A 15,505-nucleotide genomic window follows, 5' to 3' on the forward strand; every position below is an offset into this window, starting at 1 on the left:
ATATGTAACTGTTAGAGTTGCTTGTTTCTGGCTTTAATGCTATTGTCACATGAATCATCATAGCCAAGCTTCTTAATTTGTTAGTTTTTCCACTGCTTTTGTAAGGAAAATCAGTCCTCGTGTCAAACAGTTACAGACTTCAGTTGATTCGTGGAGCATTAACATATCAAGTCGAGGAGAGGTTGATCAAGCAAAAGAATTGATCAAGCAGGGTTACAGTGGTAGACTTGAAGAAACGCAAAAATAAATTGTAATTATGGAGGAGAAGAGATTAAAGTTCTGCCGGACAGAAAACAAGACTGACAGTAAAACTGAAACATAAAATAATGAAATTTGTGAATATAGAAGAGAAGACATGAAAGCATTATATTCTAATATAAATCTTAGTGCAATTATTGTCAAAATTTTTATGCACCTGAGCAAAGGAATGTAACTCCAATGCGCCAGGTTTTCTTTGACAGTGCATTCCAAACCTTGACCTCTACAATAGAAGAACAAAAGCAGTGCCACTACTTTCAAATCCTATCCAAATCACACATCATCCTGATTTGGAATTGCATTCTTCACTGCTTCTGGTTCAAAAACCTGGAAATCTATCTTATACAGCACTGTAGGTGTAACTTCACATGGATATAGTGGTTAAAGAAGACAATTCACTGTCATCTTCTTGAAGGCAAATATGGATAGCCGATGGCCCCACCCCACCCCCTCTCCGGCCTATCACCCTCACCTCCTTCCACCTATTGTATTCCCAGCGCCCGCCCCCCCCCCCCACCCCCCCCAACCACCACCACCACCTTCTATCTCAGCCCGCTTGGCACACCAGCCTCATTCCCAAAGAAGGGCTTATGCCCGAAACATCGATTCTCCTGGTTCTCAGATGTTGCCTGGCCTGCTGCGCTTTTCCAGCACTATACTTTTCAACTCTGGCCGATGGCTAGCTCTGTCAGTAATATTTGCATCCTGGGAACAAATAATTATTTTAAAAATCAAACTTTGCGCTTGCTGTACATTGTGATAGATTATTAAACTGTGCTGAGTAGAAACAAAATAGACCTGACAGCACTTCAAATCAGCACAATTTCTCCACTTTTCATCTGATAAAATTTGACCCAAGTATTTTATTTTGTGCTTCATCTCAAGCCAGGGAAATTTCTGGAAAACTCTACTATGCCAACCAAAAATCCTTAATGGGCAGTATCAGTGCCATTGTTTTGCAACTACAGTATTGGCACTAGCTTATAAATTGTATTGTTAAAGTTTAATGTAAAAAAAAACTGATTTTCTCATGCATAAATGCATGTATTTCAAATAGTTGTGGTATTCAGTATTACTTTACTAATACCATTTCTTTTATAGAGCTGAATCTTTTATAATACTAGTAAAATTTAAATATAGGAATTTACAGAAATAGATGCAGAATAGTTGATTATCATATTTTCATTTGAGTCCACCATTACTGTTATTAGAGTAACCTTTTATTTGTGTTTTGTTTTAACAGAAGTAAAATCTGGTTCCTCAACTGAAAATACATGTCCTTTGTGTGGTGGTTGGTTTGATACAAAGGTTGGGTTGTCGAATCATGTCCGCGGTCATTTGAAGAGGTTGGGGAAGACTGAGTTAGAAGCACACAAATCTCCACTGAGCATTTTGACTGAAATGATGCAAAATGAAGCAGAGGCTGAAAATATTGCAAAATTACTGAGTAGCAAACAGTTTAGGTACAAGCCCTTTGTATCACAGAAATTTGCATCAAGTGATGGCTTATTTCTTGCTCCAAATGGTATAACAATAAAACTGCAGCAAAATGAATTGAAAACAAAATCCTTCCCCTCACCACAATCAGACTTACATGACCTCTCAGATCTGCAGCCAAAAAAGCTTAATGAGACAGATGAACAGTCAAGTTCCCTAATGCAGATTCTTAAGAATAAATTTGGAGAGGAAACGTCATCATTAATAAAATCCCAGCCGGGAAGAATTTATGCTCAAACTGCAAAGAAACGACTACCAAATCACAGGCGCCCCTTTCAACTGCAGTTTGGCAGTTCACTTCTGCAGCCCAGTACATCACAACCAGTGACAAGTGCGGATATAGCTTATCAAACAGGTAAGCCATCTTTGTTTTGAGGCATGATGTATTCAGAAGCAAGGGAATTGAGAAGATCAATTACGGCAATTGAAGAGTTTAAAAATTTTCATGCACTTTCAAAATGTGTAAACTCTTTGGCACTAATGTGCCTGAACGTTGTTAATTGTCTATCAATTCATTATGACATGAATGACACTAAAGATTTCTCGGGTTATTATTCTGTGGATTATGAGAACCTGGCTATGACATTTCACCTTGTGCTGTTCAAAAATTAGCACCATCTAATCTTTCAAGGGAATAAAATTACCTCAAACCCAGAATATCAGTCACCGTCTTGTCTGTTTGTTCCCTGATAGAAATGTGCATAATACTGTATTGGACCAGATGTTCTTTTAGGCATTCCGTAATCCATCTGAATCAGTGATGCCCTATGTGACAATTTAAGTGAAGACCCTATGCTTATTAGGAACCCAGAATGAGGCATTAACAGATCATCAGTTCTACAATAATTCTGCTGATCATGGGTGGGAATAATTGAGATTTCTCTATCCAGTATATTTTGAAGTAATTATTTATCTGTTCTTGGGTAGCTAATTAGTTTCAAGGAATAAAGGATCATTCCAAATCTGGCAAAGATTGACTTACATATCCTCAAACCTCATTTACTGCATCCATTACTCTTGATGATGTGGAGGAAACCACAGAGACAAAGAGCATACCTGCAGAACAGTTCAGGGAACGTCTCGGGTCCATACCCATCAACCAATCCACCTACCTATGGCCATCCAGTTCAACTCCCCCAATAACATGTCCCTTCTGGGCTGCCTTCACCAAAACAAGGCCACTCACAAACTTCTGTCTCTGAAGCCTACAACCACAAGGCCTCAATGTTGAATTTACCAGTTTCCAAATCTGCCCTCCGACCTTCCGACTTGGTTCCACCCTCTTGATTTGATCCACCTGTCCATTTGCCTTCCCACCTATCCACTACATAGTTCCGACCAACCTATCACAATCACCACTACCTTCATCCACCTATCGCCATCCCACCTACCTTTTGCCAGTCCTACACCCCCACCACCTATTTATTCCTCAGCCCCCCCCCAAATCCCCACATCCCAGCCCTGATGAAGAGTTATACCTGAAACAGCGACTCTCCTGCAACTCAGATGCTGCCTGATCTGCTGTGCTTTTTCCAGCGCCACACTTTATCAAATCTAACTAATTAGCTTGATGATTTTTCTAGCTGATTTTGCAATGGCTTTACAGTGGCTACCAGAATTGACCTTAAAGTTTGCAGGAAGTTATTTGTTTGAGTTAATGCAGGATTTTAGCCAGGAACTTCTGGAAAATTCTAGTTAGAATGTCATTGTGGCTAAAGGATGAGTAGTAGTAGTAACAAGTAAATGTCTGGAGTTCCATAGTTGCATCAGGTTTTAGCCCATTTGAATGTACAGGTCAGGTACCTCAGCTGTAACAAAGAGTGCTGATGCAGGGTCATTGGGCTTCAAGCACTAACTCTTTTTTCTGTATACAAATACTGCCATACTCACTAATTTCCTCCAGCGTTCTGTTCCAGATTTCCAGCATCCACATTTCTTTGTTTTATTTAACTCGTTGCTCCTCCATGAATCAAAACTATATTTAAAAGGCATCTGGATAAATGCATAAATGGGAAGCGTTTAGGGGGATTTCGGCCAAATGCTGGCAAATGAGTTTAGATTAATTTAGGATATCTGGTCAGCATGGATGAATTGGACCGAAGAGTCTGTTTCAGTGCTGTACATATTTATGACCGCTATTCTATTCTAACTTGCTGCAACACCAACTACAATCAGCACTTCACTGAAATTGAAAATCACTTGATCCCAAATTTTATTCATCAGGCTATTTCAGTGAAGTAGGTGATATTTGTAACATTGTGCAAAAAAATCTCCTTTCACTGGAAAATGAAAACAAAAAAAGACGCTGGAGAAACTTAGCAGGTATGATGACATTTGTATATAGAGAAATGAGTTCCAAAGAAGGGTCCCTGGACCTGAAATGTTAACTCCCCTTTCCACAGGTGCTGCCAGACCTGCTGGGTTTTCTTATTAATTTCTGTTTTTGTTATGACATTGTGACTTTATATACGTGAACAAAACAGGGATATATGACCTATCTGCCTGAGTCGAAGACTTAATCTCTCTCCCTGTGGAGTCTGTGAAGCAGGAACATGGGGCTTGCTCCAGATTATTGAGTATCGTTAACTAATGTACTTGACTTTGCAGGCATCAATGCAAAACCTAATAGTGCAGCATGTGTCAGTGGGAAGAATTCCTACTTGCAATTGCACTCTAAAAGAATTTGCAGGAAGAAGCTCTGTTGACTGGGACATCTTACGTTTTAATTGATGATACAGTGAAAATAGCGAAAGACAGTGTACAACTGAAATAAACTATGAACAGATGTCTTGGCAGTTTGAGCCAGTCATTGGGTATCTTGTGGCTTTATCTCCATCTCTTGGAGCAATACCTAGGTTGTTTACCTTTTCTCTAACCCTTTACTATCTGAAGAGGTAGAAGATTTTCTTCCTTCTGGTGACCTTGCTACTACTTAAGGCAGCATGGTGACTCAGTGATTAGCGCTGCTGCCTCACAGCACCAGGGACGCAGGTTCGATTCCAGCCTTGAGCAACTGTCTGTGAGTTTCCTCCGGTTGCTCCAGTTTCCTCCCACAATCCAAAGATGTGCAAGTTAGATGAATTGGCTAAGTTAAATGTCACGGATCTGTGGGTTAGATGCATTAGATAGGCATAAATGTAGATTAATAGCGTAGGGGAATGGGTCTGGGTGGGTTACTCTTCGGAGGGCCAGTGTGGACTTGTTGGGCCAAATGGCCCGTTTCCACACTGCAGGGATTCTATAAATCTATACCTCAGGCAAACTGTGGAGCAACTGGGGTACACAACCAAGAATCATCGTATTCCAATGCTAACAAAGCAGTTGTGTTCCAAAGTACACTGAACTTCCCTGTAAGGGGTACAGAATAGCTTTAAACAGCACCATTCCCACTCATCCTGGTTATTTGTTCTCAACTTTCCCACTATTAGAGCCAACCTGAAAGTAGTTTTATTGTATAAATGTCACGAATCTCATGACATGACTATTCTTGGTTACTTCTCTCCCATTGAGTGAAAATTGCTCACAAGATGCCAAGTTTTTTTTGTTTATGTTTGCATAATTTATTGAATTTCATAGTTTCATTTGAAAGATAGTGTATTTGTAAAAGGACAATCCTACCATGATGGTGACACATGCTTAGCAGATTAATCTGTCAGGTATTTGCAATTCCTTTTTAAAGTTTATGGCATTTTTAGATGCACCTGAGATTGTGTACTACATTTTACAACCACCATCGAATAAAAAGCTGTCTTCGATTTCTCTATTTATAACCACCATATTAAAAATGTAGCAATGACCACCACTAATGACAAATTGCATTCCAGTTTTTACATACATTTATTCACAAAATAGCACATTGAGTTTGTTTCTATGGTTGCGTAGCTGTTTGTCTATTCTTTTGTTCAGTCAATGGTTTGAGCACAGCCATCAGAATTACAAATCATGAGATTTCATTATTGACTGCACATGCAAAATGATGACTATACAAAACTAATTTAAGTGTTGTATTCAACAGCTGTTCACCAGTTTTTTTTTACCACTTTGCCTCCCATGCCTTCATCAGCTATTTCATGTAAAGAGCCATTTACAGTCTCCCCATTCCCTGAACAGTTTCTTGCAATATTGGTGTAACCACTGCCTTTATAAATTTGTCAATGCTTGGGTTTAGTCCTGTTTGATTTCCAGTGTGCTTGATACGTCTGAAGTTTTCCTGGGCAGCCTGTTGCTTAATGATTGATCATGCATTGTGCTTTTTTTTTAAATATCTGTCCTGCCACAATATTGGAAACTTGTAAGTGATTGAATAAAATATGTGGTGTATATGTAATTCATTCAGTTATGAAGGCTTTTAATCACTCCTTATGAGCATTAGCCTTGGGAATGATAAGAATTGCAGCTGTATCTACTAAGTGTTTTTATAGAGAATATTAATTTAGGATTGAAAAGTTGGAATTTGTGAAGTAGGAAAAGAGGTGTGTTAAATGTAATCTAGATAGAACATGTTTAATTAAATGCAAAAATGAGTACTTTAATGTGCTGTATATTATTTTTTAGATATGCAAAGTTAACTTGGGTAGGAAGTTTTTGAATCTTCCAAATTGATTGATCTTGCTGACCATAAGTAACAATAACTAAATTAGCACGTCTCTAATTTAAATTATAACTTTGCATTCCTGACAAAAGGGCATCCTGTGAAATTAAGAACTTGTGTTCATTGCCATGCAACTTTTACAAGTGCAGTTAGCTTGGCAAACCATCTCAGAGTCTATGCAAGACGAAAACAAGCTGGGGATCTGACTGGCACTCGTAAGTCTTCATTTTTTTTTCATGTTCAAATTCTTTTGATGTGCTTCAAATACATGGCATGAAATGTTTTAAAACTGGCAGCAACAATAACTTGTCAAAAATACGTTGTTACTGTTGAGTGCTTGAATAATTGATGTAAACACTAGAGAGAGTGTCTTGGGAATTAATAGTGGAAAATAGGGAAATGGCAGATGAACTCCAAGTGATATCAACAATGGTTGGAAGCATTGAACAGTACAAAGGTTATGGGCCCTGACAGCATTCTGGCAATAGTACTGAAGACTTGTGCTCCAGAACTTGCCACTTCCCTGGAAAGGTATTCCAGGATAGCTGCAACACTAGCATCTACCCAACAGTGTGGAAAATTGCTCAGGTAATGTCTTGTACACACATCAAGACAAATCCTACCCAATCAATTGCCATCCAATCAGTCTACTCTCCATCATTTTACTAATGATTGAAAGTGCTAACAATCAGCACCTAGTTTGGCTCCCGCCAGGACCACTCAACTCCTGATCTCATAGCCTTGGTTCAAAATGGACAAAAGAGCTGAATTCCAGAGATGCGATAAGAATGATAGCCCTTGACACCCAGGCTGCATTTGATTGAGTGTGGCATCAAAGCCCTAGCAAAACTGGAATCCCTGGGTATTGGAGAAAACTCTCCATTGGTTGGAGTTATACCTGGCGCATAGAAGGATAGTTGTGGTAGTTAGAAGTCAGTTTTTTCAGATCCAGGATATGTCTGCAGAAATTCATCAGGGTAGTACCCTAGGTCCAACTATCTTCTGCTTTATCAATGACTTTCTTTCCAACATGAGGTCAGAAGTGGGCATCTTTGCTGATAATTGCACAGTGTTCAGCACCATTTGTGATTTCTCAGATAATGAAGCAGTCCATGTTCAAATGCAAAAAGATCCGGACAGTATGCAGGCTTGGATTAACAAGTGGCAAGTCACATTCGTACCACACAAATGCCATGTAATGACCATCCCTAATAAGAGACGATCTGATCACTGCCTCTTGACATTCAGTGATGTTGCCATCACAGAATTCCCCCACAATCAATATCTTTGGGGTTACCATTGACCAGAAATTCAACTGGACTTGGCGTGTATACACACTGGCTACAAGAGCACATCAAAGGTGGGTAACTCCCATCCTGACTCCCTCAACGCTTGTCCACCATCTACAAGGCACAATTCAGCAGTGGGACTTTTTTTCTCTGAAGATTAGGATATCAAGGGATAACCTTTATAGATGTTTATAAAGTCATGAGGGGCATAGACAAGGTGAATCACCAAGATATTTTCCCAGGGTAGGTAGGAAAAATTCAGAGGAAAATGGGCCAAATGCAGGCAAGTGACACTAGTTCAGTTTTGGAAACCTGGTCACAAGGACAACTTGGGCCAAAGGACCTGTTTCTGTGGTGGATGCCTCTATGACAAGTCTCCTTGATGGACCTCATCCCTCAGGTAATTTTCCAGATTTTGAGAAGGTCCTGTCCAACTGGAAAAAAGCAAATATTACTCTTCTCCAAGAAAGGATTGAGACGGAGAGCTATAGGCAGGTTTGCCTAATACCTGGAAGAAAGAAATGCTGGAATCTATTATTAAGCAGTTATAACAGGGCAGTTAGAAATCATTATGCAATCAAGTAGAATCAGCTTGGTTTTGTGAAAGAAAAGTCATATTTGACTAAAATTATTAGAGTTACTTGACGTGCAACGTCAAAGATTGCCATATAAAGTAATTGATTGTGGTATTATGATAATGTATTGCCATGATTAGAGAGTGGGCATAATGATAGATGGTAGGATGCGACAAGTAATATACTGCAGAAATTAGTGTGGGGCTGAATGTATGCTTGCTAAATTTGCTGATGAAACAAGGGCAAAACAGTAAGTTGCACACAGGATACAAGGGGTTTACAAAGATTATAGTTCAAATGAGTGGCACAAATTTTTTCAGGCTGGGAAAATGTTATCTAGTCGTCTTTAGCAGGAAAAGTGGTAAAGCAGCATATTAAATGGAGAGAGATTGTAGAACTGAGATACAGAAGAATCTGGATGTACTGGTACACGAATCGCAATGTTTGTTGGTACAACAAGTGATTAGAAAGGCAAACTGAATGTGGTTGTTTATTGCAAGGGAATAAAGTATCCAAGTAGTGAAATTTTACTGCCATTGTATAGAACATTGATGAAACCACATCTGCAATATGGTGTACAGTTTTGGTCTCCTTCATTAAAAAATGATGCAAGTGCATTGGGAGCTGTTCAGAGAAAATTCATTTGACAGATACCTGGGATCTTGTTAACTTGTGAGGAAAAGTTAGACAAGCTGGACTTGTATTCATTGGAGTCCAGAATAATGAAAGGTGATCTTTTTGAAACATGTAGGGACTTGACAGAGTGAAGGGAGAAAGGATGTTTGTCCCTTGAGGGACAGAGTAAGGTCTATTCTTGCTGTGAATTCATGTTTGTATATAAAGCTAATTTTGAGTCCATACTCAATCCACGTAAAGTGGATTGTCTGTTTGACTGCTACAATCAGGGGAGCCACTCTTTTGAAGTATATAATCAAAATTATTAGGTAATTGTAAATTAAGGCAATACAACTGTTGTTTCCTGATCGTAATGCAGTACATCACCTCTAACACAAGTGCACACAAATATTATCCAGACTGGTTAAAAGGCTCACTCCTTAGTCCAGTACAGATTCTGATCTCAATTTCTAGTCCAACCAGCAATGAAATGCACGTAAAACATCAGGCTTAGAAATTGTGGCCTCACAGTTAACCCTAGTTCCAACTCAAAAGCTTTCACTTCTTCTGCTGGAGTAATTAATTATAACTCTAAAATGTGAAATCTTCTGAATTTTTCGTAATTATGCTCAAAGCAGACAATGATATGCCAGTCATCCAAGTACATTGGGCTTAATTTTTAAGGATCTGTGTTCAAACCCAAAATGCAAAACAAAACCTATTAACTACAAGCAAAATTATATTAGAAACTCATGGAATCTTTCGACAACAATTCGCCTGTCATGTTTTTAGATTAGATTAGATTAGACTTACAGTGTGGAAACAGGCCCTTCGGCCCAACAAGTCCACACCGACCCGCCGAAGCGCAACCCACCCGTACCCCTACATTTACCCCTTACCTAACACTACGGGCAATTTAGCATGGCCAATTCACCTGACCCGCACATCTTTGGACTGTGGGAGGAAACCGGAGCACCCGGAGGAAACCCACGCAGACACGGGGAGAACGTGCAAACTCCACACAGTCAGTCGCCTGAGTCGGGAATTGAACCCAGGTCTACAGGCGCTGTGAGGCAGCAGTGCTAACCACTGTGCCACCGTGCCGCCCATGTTCATGCTGATTCTCCAAGATCATATCTGCTAGTCCCACTACCCTGCCTTTTTCCCCATGATCCTGACTCATAGAATCCCAACGGTGTGGAAACAGGCCAATTGGCCCACCAAGTATGTAATGACTCTCTGAAGAGCATACCATCCAGACTCACCCCTCTACCCTATCCCTGTAACTCTGCAGTTCCCATCGCTTGTCCACCTAACCTACACAAACCTGCACACTATGGGCACTTTCGCATGACCAGTCCATCTAACCTACAGATCTTTGGAATGTGGGAGGAACCAGAGCACCAGGAGGTAACCCACACAGACCACCGGGAGAATGTGCAAACTCCACACAGACAGTCGACAGAGGCTGGAATTGAACCGGGTCCTTGGTGCTGTGGGCAGCAGTGCTAATCACTGAACCAACTTGGCACACACTACACGTTTCTTTAAGATAATTTTCTAATTCCTTTTAGAAAGCTATGTTTAATCTACCAGCACCATGCTCTCGGGCAGCGCATTCTGGATCCTAACTGTTCACTTTTTAAAGAAGTGTTTCCTTCTGTTGCCTCTGATTCTTTGGTCAGTTGCCTTAAGATCTTTCCACCAATTGGAATAGTTTATCCCTATCTCCTTTGTCGTCTTGTCTTTCTGAACAGGTTTATCAAATCCTTTCTTCACATTTACGAAGAGGAGCATTCCCAGCTTTACCAGTCTATGTATATAAAAGTTCATAATTCCTCAACTAAAGCACTTCTTCAGAAATAGACATGATCTTCCAATAGAGGCCAAACCTACTGTTTGTTCGGATTCTCCATAACTTCCATGCTTTTGTCCTCCGTGACTCTATTTACAAATGGTTGGGATCTCATTTGCCTTAGCTGTTTCTCAACCCATTCTGCCAACTTCTGTGATTTGTGTATTTATACACCCTGCTCCCCACATCTCCTGTAGTATCATATCCTTTGTTTTATATTACTTATTCATCCTACCAAAATGCATCACTTCACACTTCCCTGCATTAGATTTTATCTGTCATGTGTCCACCCATTCCACCAACCTGTCTATGTCCTGCTGAAGTCTGTAATTATCCTCCTAACCATACCCTCCAGTTTTGTGGTCTGGATGATAGCACCATCTGTATATTAGCTGCATTGGTTAAAATGGAAACTGCTACAGTGTTATATTTCACCTTCAAAAGTGATTGAATACTGAAGCATATTCTATACATTACAGTGAAATTATTTTGATCTGTGCCAGTTCTTGCGCAATTAAAATGACATTTATTATTCTGCAAAATACTGTTATTTATAGCTTGTAATTTTAATTGAGCTTTTCTCTAAGCATTAAAATTTGATTTTTTTTAAAGAAGAAATTCTTTCCAATCTAAATAGATAAAATGTACAATGGTATTGGCATGATTATTGTAAATTTTCTAGTAGACGATGGTGTGTTTATCTTTCACCAATTTACTTCTTCATCTCCTCTCACCACCTAATGAATATATGACTCATGCTGGTATATAGTTCTGTGGTTTTATAACAATCCTCTAGCAGCTCACCCATATGGTACTCTTTTTCATACAAGATTATAGTGAGGCAATAGCAGGCTATTCTTTCATATGTATCATCACAGCGGAGCCAAATTCTGTTCTCATCTGCCAAATAAATGTTTCCATGGATAAGAAATGGATTCCCTTTTTAATATCAGGGAGTAGTAAAGCCACAATTTAGGTCAGTATAGGTGAGAGATCAATTTTGGTCCTTCTGTAAATATAGATGTTTATTGTTCACTGTATTTTAACCTGCTAAAGAAACCATGGTGTCACCATGGTTTAAAAATTGTGCATAATCAAGATGCTGACTACTTCAAGAACTGTTTTCCTTGAAATTCTTTTAACTTTTAACAACTAGCTGGATTTCTCTGGTGTTTATCTCAAATATTTACAATTGTGCAAACTGGTAACTGAGGAAATTTAGTTTCAAAATTTGTAATAATGCCCTGTTATTAATTTATTGATTTTTGTGAAACTTGCTCCATAAAGTATATTTCATTTAAATTGTTTATTGTTTACATGAAGAATAATTACATTCCTATGTCTTTTCCCAGCTTTTGACTGCAAGCAGAAGAGGTCACGATCACGGTCAGGAACCAAGAAGAAGTCTTCCCTATTTGTTCCTTCACTTGATGATGCTTATGTGCTCAAATGCAGGTGAATGGATTGCTGTTTCAGGGTCAACTTGCAGACTTAATTTGTTATGTTGCATTCTACAGTGAGACTACTTTGTGACAGATTAAGTATTTTTCATTTCGTAATGAAGTATTCAAGTATTCTTAGAAGTAGGAGAAATTGAACACCAAATTTCTGGTTACTTTCCATCACTTGCTTTGCAGTTCAGTAAGCATTTTCAGATTTTCTAACACTCTTTCAAAACTATGCTTTGCTATCGTGAATTTTAAAATCATGCTATGTGGGCATAAGCATAAGTGTAATTGTACTAACCAGAATTATGATTTTATTGCCTCGCTACAGGTTCTGTGATCTGGTCTTCCGAGGTCCACTTTCTGTTCAAGAAGATTGGATCAAGCACTTGCAGAGGCATGTCGTTAATGCAAATCTTCCTCGCACTGGTGCTGGAATGGTGGAAATCTCATTGCCATCAAAAGAAAATTTTCCAGTAACTGAATCATCATTTTCTCTGCTAATGGCACAGGCAGCTTCCTAACTTTTTCAGAATTGTGATTACTTAATCTGTAAATTTAACGTAGTGTTTTGCCATAAGCGCCTAGTAAAAGTACATTCTGCCCTCCCATTATGAAAGATCAATGCAACAATGTAAACTATTTATAACCTTGGAATTATTTTAAATGGCATGACTTTCTCAAAAACCTCAAATAATTATGCATCTATTTGGAATTGCAAATCAATAAATAGATCACCAGCAGCCCATCAGCTTTAGAAATTCTGTTTAAATTTGTCACAATTTGGTCAAAGTTGTAGATACATTGAAGAACATTTTACATTTGCTAAGAATTTGCATATATCACTAGTCAGATATTTCCCTAATCGTTTCAGAAAAATAGTCCTTTTGCCTGAGGAACCTTATGGCAGCAGGAAATGAAGCATAAAATTTCATTGACACATTTACAAACACTATTCTAACTTCCAATTTTGCAAGGAAGCAATATTCTTGTTTAGCATTGTGTACATCCACTGTGGGTAGTTATCTTTGTTTGCACAAGAAATGGTTTGGCTGCATAATTTTGGAAAAAAGTCTTAGTAGTGCTCAATGTAAATTTGCACAAAATATTCACTTAATTGAATTACAGTTTTCAACATATTGTTGTACTTTCAGCAATGAAAAGTTAATTTAGTTATCAAAAGTATTTTATTTCGTTGCTATCCTAATTTTTCTGCCATTGCAAACTGCTTGCAGCTATACATCCCTTTTCTCGCCAGGAGGGCAGAGTGGCCTAGTTGCCATAAGTGCTGTCCCGTGATTGGCTGCAAGAGGTGCAATTCACCTAAGGATGTAGGACACGATTCATTTTAGAATAACATATGTTCATGATAGGAAGAATGAAAATGTGCCTGTTTGAAGCAAGTATGTTACCAATAGGCTACTCATGAATTCAGACTTCTAGCATCATTGTACATTGAACAATCAACCACTTTGACTCCCAGACTACTTGAAAATTATGAAGAAATTAACACTGGTAATATTGTAAAGCATGATGCATATGGTGTTTCTTCCCTTGAGAAACCAGTCTAAAATATATTTAGTGCACGATTCAACATTTGACAATAAATAGTTTTTTACTGGCCTAAAACATTCTAAGCGTGCTTTTTAAGTAGCAATATTATTTACCTATTTTGTTCTCAATTTATTTCTGATACTGTTTTCATCTGTTTTGATGAAATTGAAATCTGTATATGGCTACTTGCTATCAAGCAATTATGAGGAATTATAGCCCTATAACAATACACTTAACAAATTGGTAGCAAGTTTTCTAGTACCCCAAGCCATTTTTGAATATAGTAGTGTGTAGATAGTTCCCCAAGTCTAGTGATTACTGTATTGCTGTACATTTGGCATTCGAATGTTTTAGATTTATCATGTTTTTAGAAACAGACCTTTAAATATAAATTTTGTTCCATGCAAAGGTCAGTATTCACTGAGGACATCTCAACAAAATGTATGTACTTGTCTTTTATTAGTATAGCATGTACAGAAACAATGGGGTGCATTGCTATTAAGATGGATATTATTGGATTTTATATTTGTATTTTCTAAAATAGACTGAGATAGTAATTAACCAATTTAGTTACTTGCAGAAATAGGTTTACAGGTACTAATTCAGTGTAGCTCTTAATTTGCTAAAAAGTTATTCTTCCTGCTTATCTTTTGTTTCTGAGCTCCCTATATTTCATGAATTGGATAATTTAAAACTATATTTTTTCTCTACAATCCCAATTGTAAAGAAAAGCATGTTCTTTATAACTTCGAGGTCTCCATACAGTTATGAGTTTCCCAAAATTTAATCATTGTATACTTTAAGCATTTTAACAAAATTGATGATACAATTACTGTATATGGAACAAGTACACTGGTACATGGTATCAAGTGCTCAGACGTGATTGTGCACGCTCATATTTGTAAGTAAACTGTGTAAACACTATGTGAAAATGTGCTATTACTACAAGTCTACTTATCTAGTGGCAGAAATAAAATGTACAGTCATACATTAATTATGGTTAAAGGTCTTGTGTCCTTATTGTCTAGCAGTTACTTTATTCAATAAACTGATTATTATTTGAATATATAAATATTATAGTGGCGTATATAACAATGAAGGACATCAATTTGCAAACGTAAATAATGAGTAATGTATAACTGCTCTTCTTCTGTGATTCATTTGTTTTATTTCTTAATTTTGCAATCCAGCTGATTCTTGTTGACCTCTTTGTAAGCTAATTGCAAGATATAGACTGTTGATTTGTAGCACCATAAGGTCTCCTACAGCGCTCCACAGCGGTTTAGATGTAATGCCAACCAATTCGTTAAGTTTTTTTTTCACAGTGCTTAATTTGTTTTATTGTATATGAGGATAATTTGCCTTCCATTGAGAAATCCTCCTCCTCCCCCCACCTTTCAAGCCAAAGGCACATTTCGCAGAAAAGGCAAGCTTCTAGTGGTTATATTGTCACTTGCTCTGCCACTAGGAGGTGCTGTGTTGAAAATATCTGAGCCCTTTTCTGCATAATGACTTTAGCATAAAATTATTTGTTTTAGAGTAATATATCTTAATATACTCCAATGTCTCAGTATTGCTAGTAAATTTCATCTCTTTTATAATGTTTTCTCTTGTTTTTACTAAAATAACAATGAGATGCAATGTGATTATTGTGATAATATAGATGGTGACCAGCTATTTTTCATTTTTCAGGACAGTAGAACAGAGGATGTGACCTGTGCTTTGAAGGTGGATAAATTCAAAATAAATGTGCACAAACAATATTTCAGTGAACCAGTGGCCAATTTATGGAACAGGCTACTATGGGGCCAATGTTAATATTGTTG

General features: G+C 38.0%; 1 protein-coding gene across 7 annotated transcripts in view; it reads left to right on the forward strand.

Moving 5' to 3' along the window:
• znf644b (zinc finger protein 644b) overlaps positions 1-14,673 on the forward strand; it is a 170,970-nt gene extending 156,297 nt beyond the window's left edge. For 6 of the 7 annotated variants that reach the window (XM_060830606.1, XM_060830603.1, XM_060830608.1 and 3 more), the window contains 4 exons: positions 1,502-2,110; positions 6,439-6,561; positions 12,033-12,135; positions 12,457-14,673. In XM_060830606.1, the coding sequence (XP_060686589.1) occupies positions 1,502-2,110; positions 6,439-6,561; positions 12,033-12,135; positions 12,457-12,649 (1,028 nt within the window). In that variant the 3' untranslated portion in view covers positions 12,650-14,673. The remainder of the gene's footprint in view (positions 1-1,501; positions 2,111-6,438; positions 6,562-12,032; positions 12,136-12,456) is intronic. The other variant, XM_060830610.1, reaches the window with a different exon arrangement.
• Positions 14,674-15,505: the final 832 nt, after the last annotated feature.

This window comes from Hemiscyllium ocellatum, chromosome 9 (assembly GCF_020745735.1).
Source record: "Hemiscyllium ocellatum isolate sHemOce1 chromosome 9, sHemOce1.pat.X.cur, whole genome shotgun sequence".
NCBI classification, from domain to species: Eukaryota; Metazoa; Chordata; class Chondrichthyes; order Orectolobiformes; family Hemiscylliidae; genus Hemiscyllium; species Hemiscyllium ocellatum.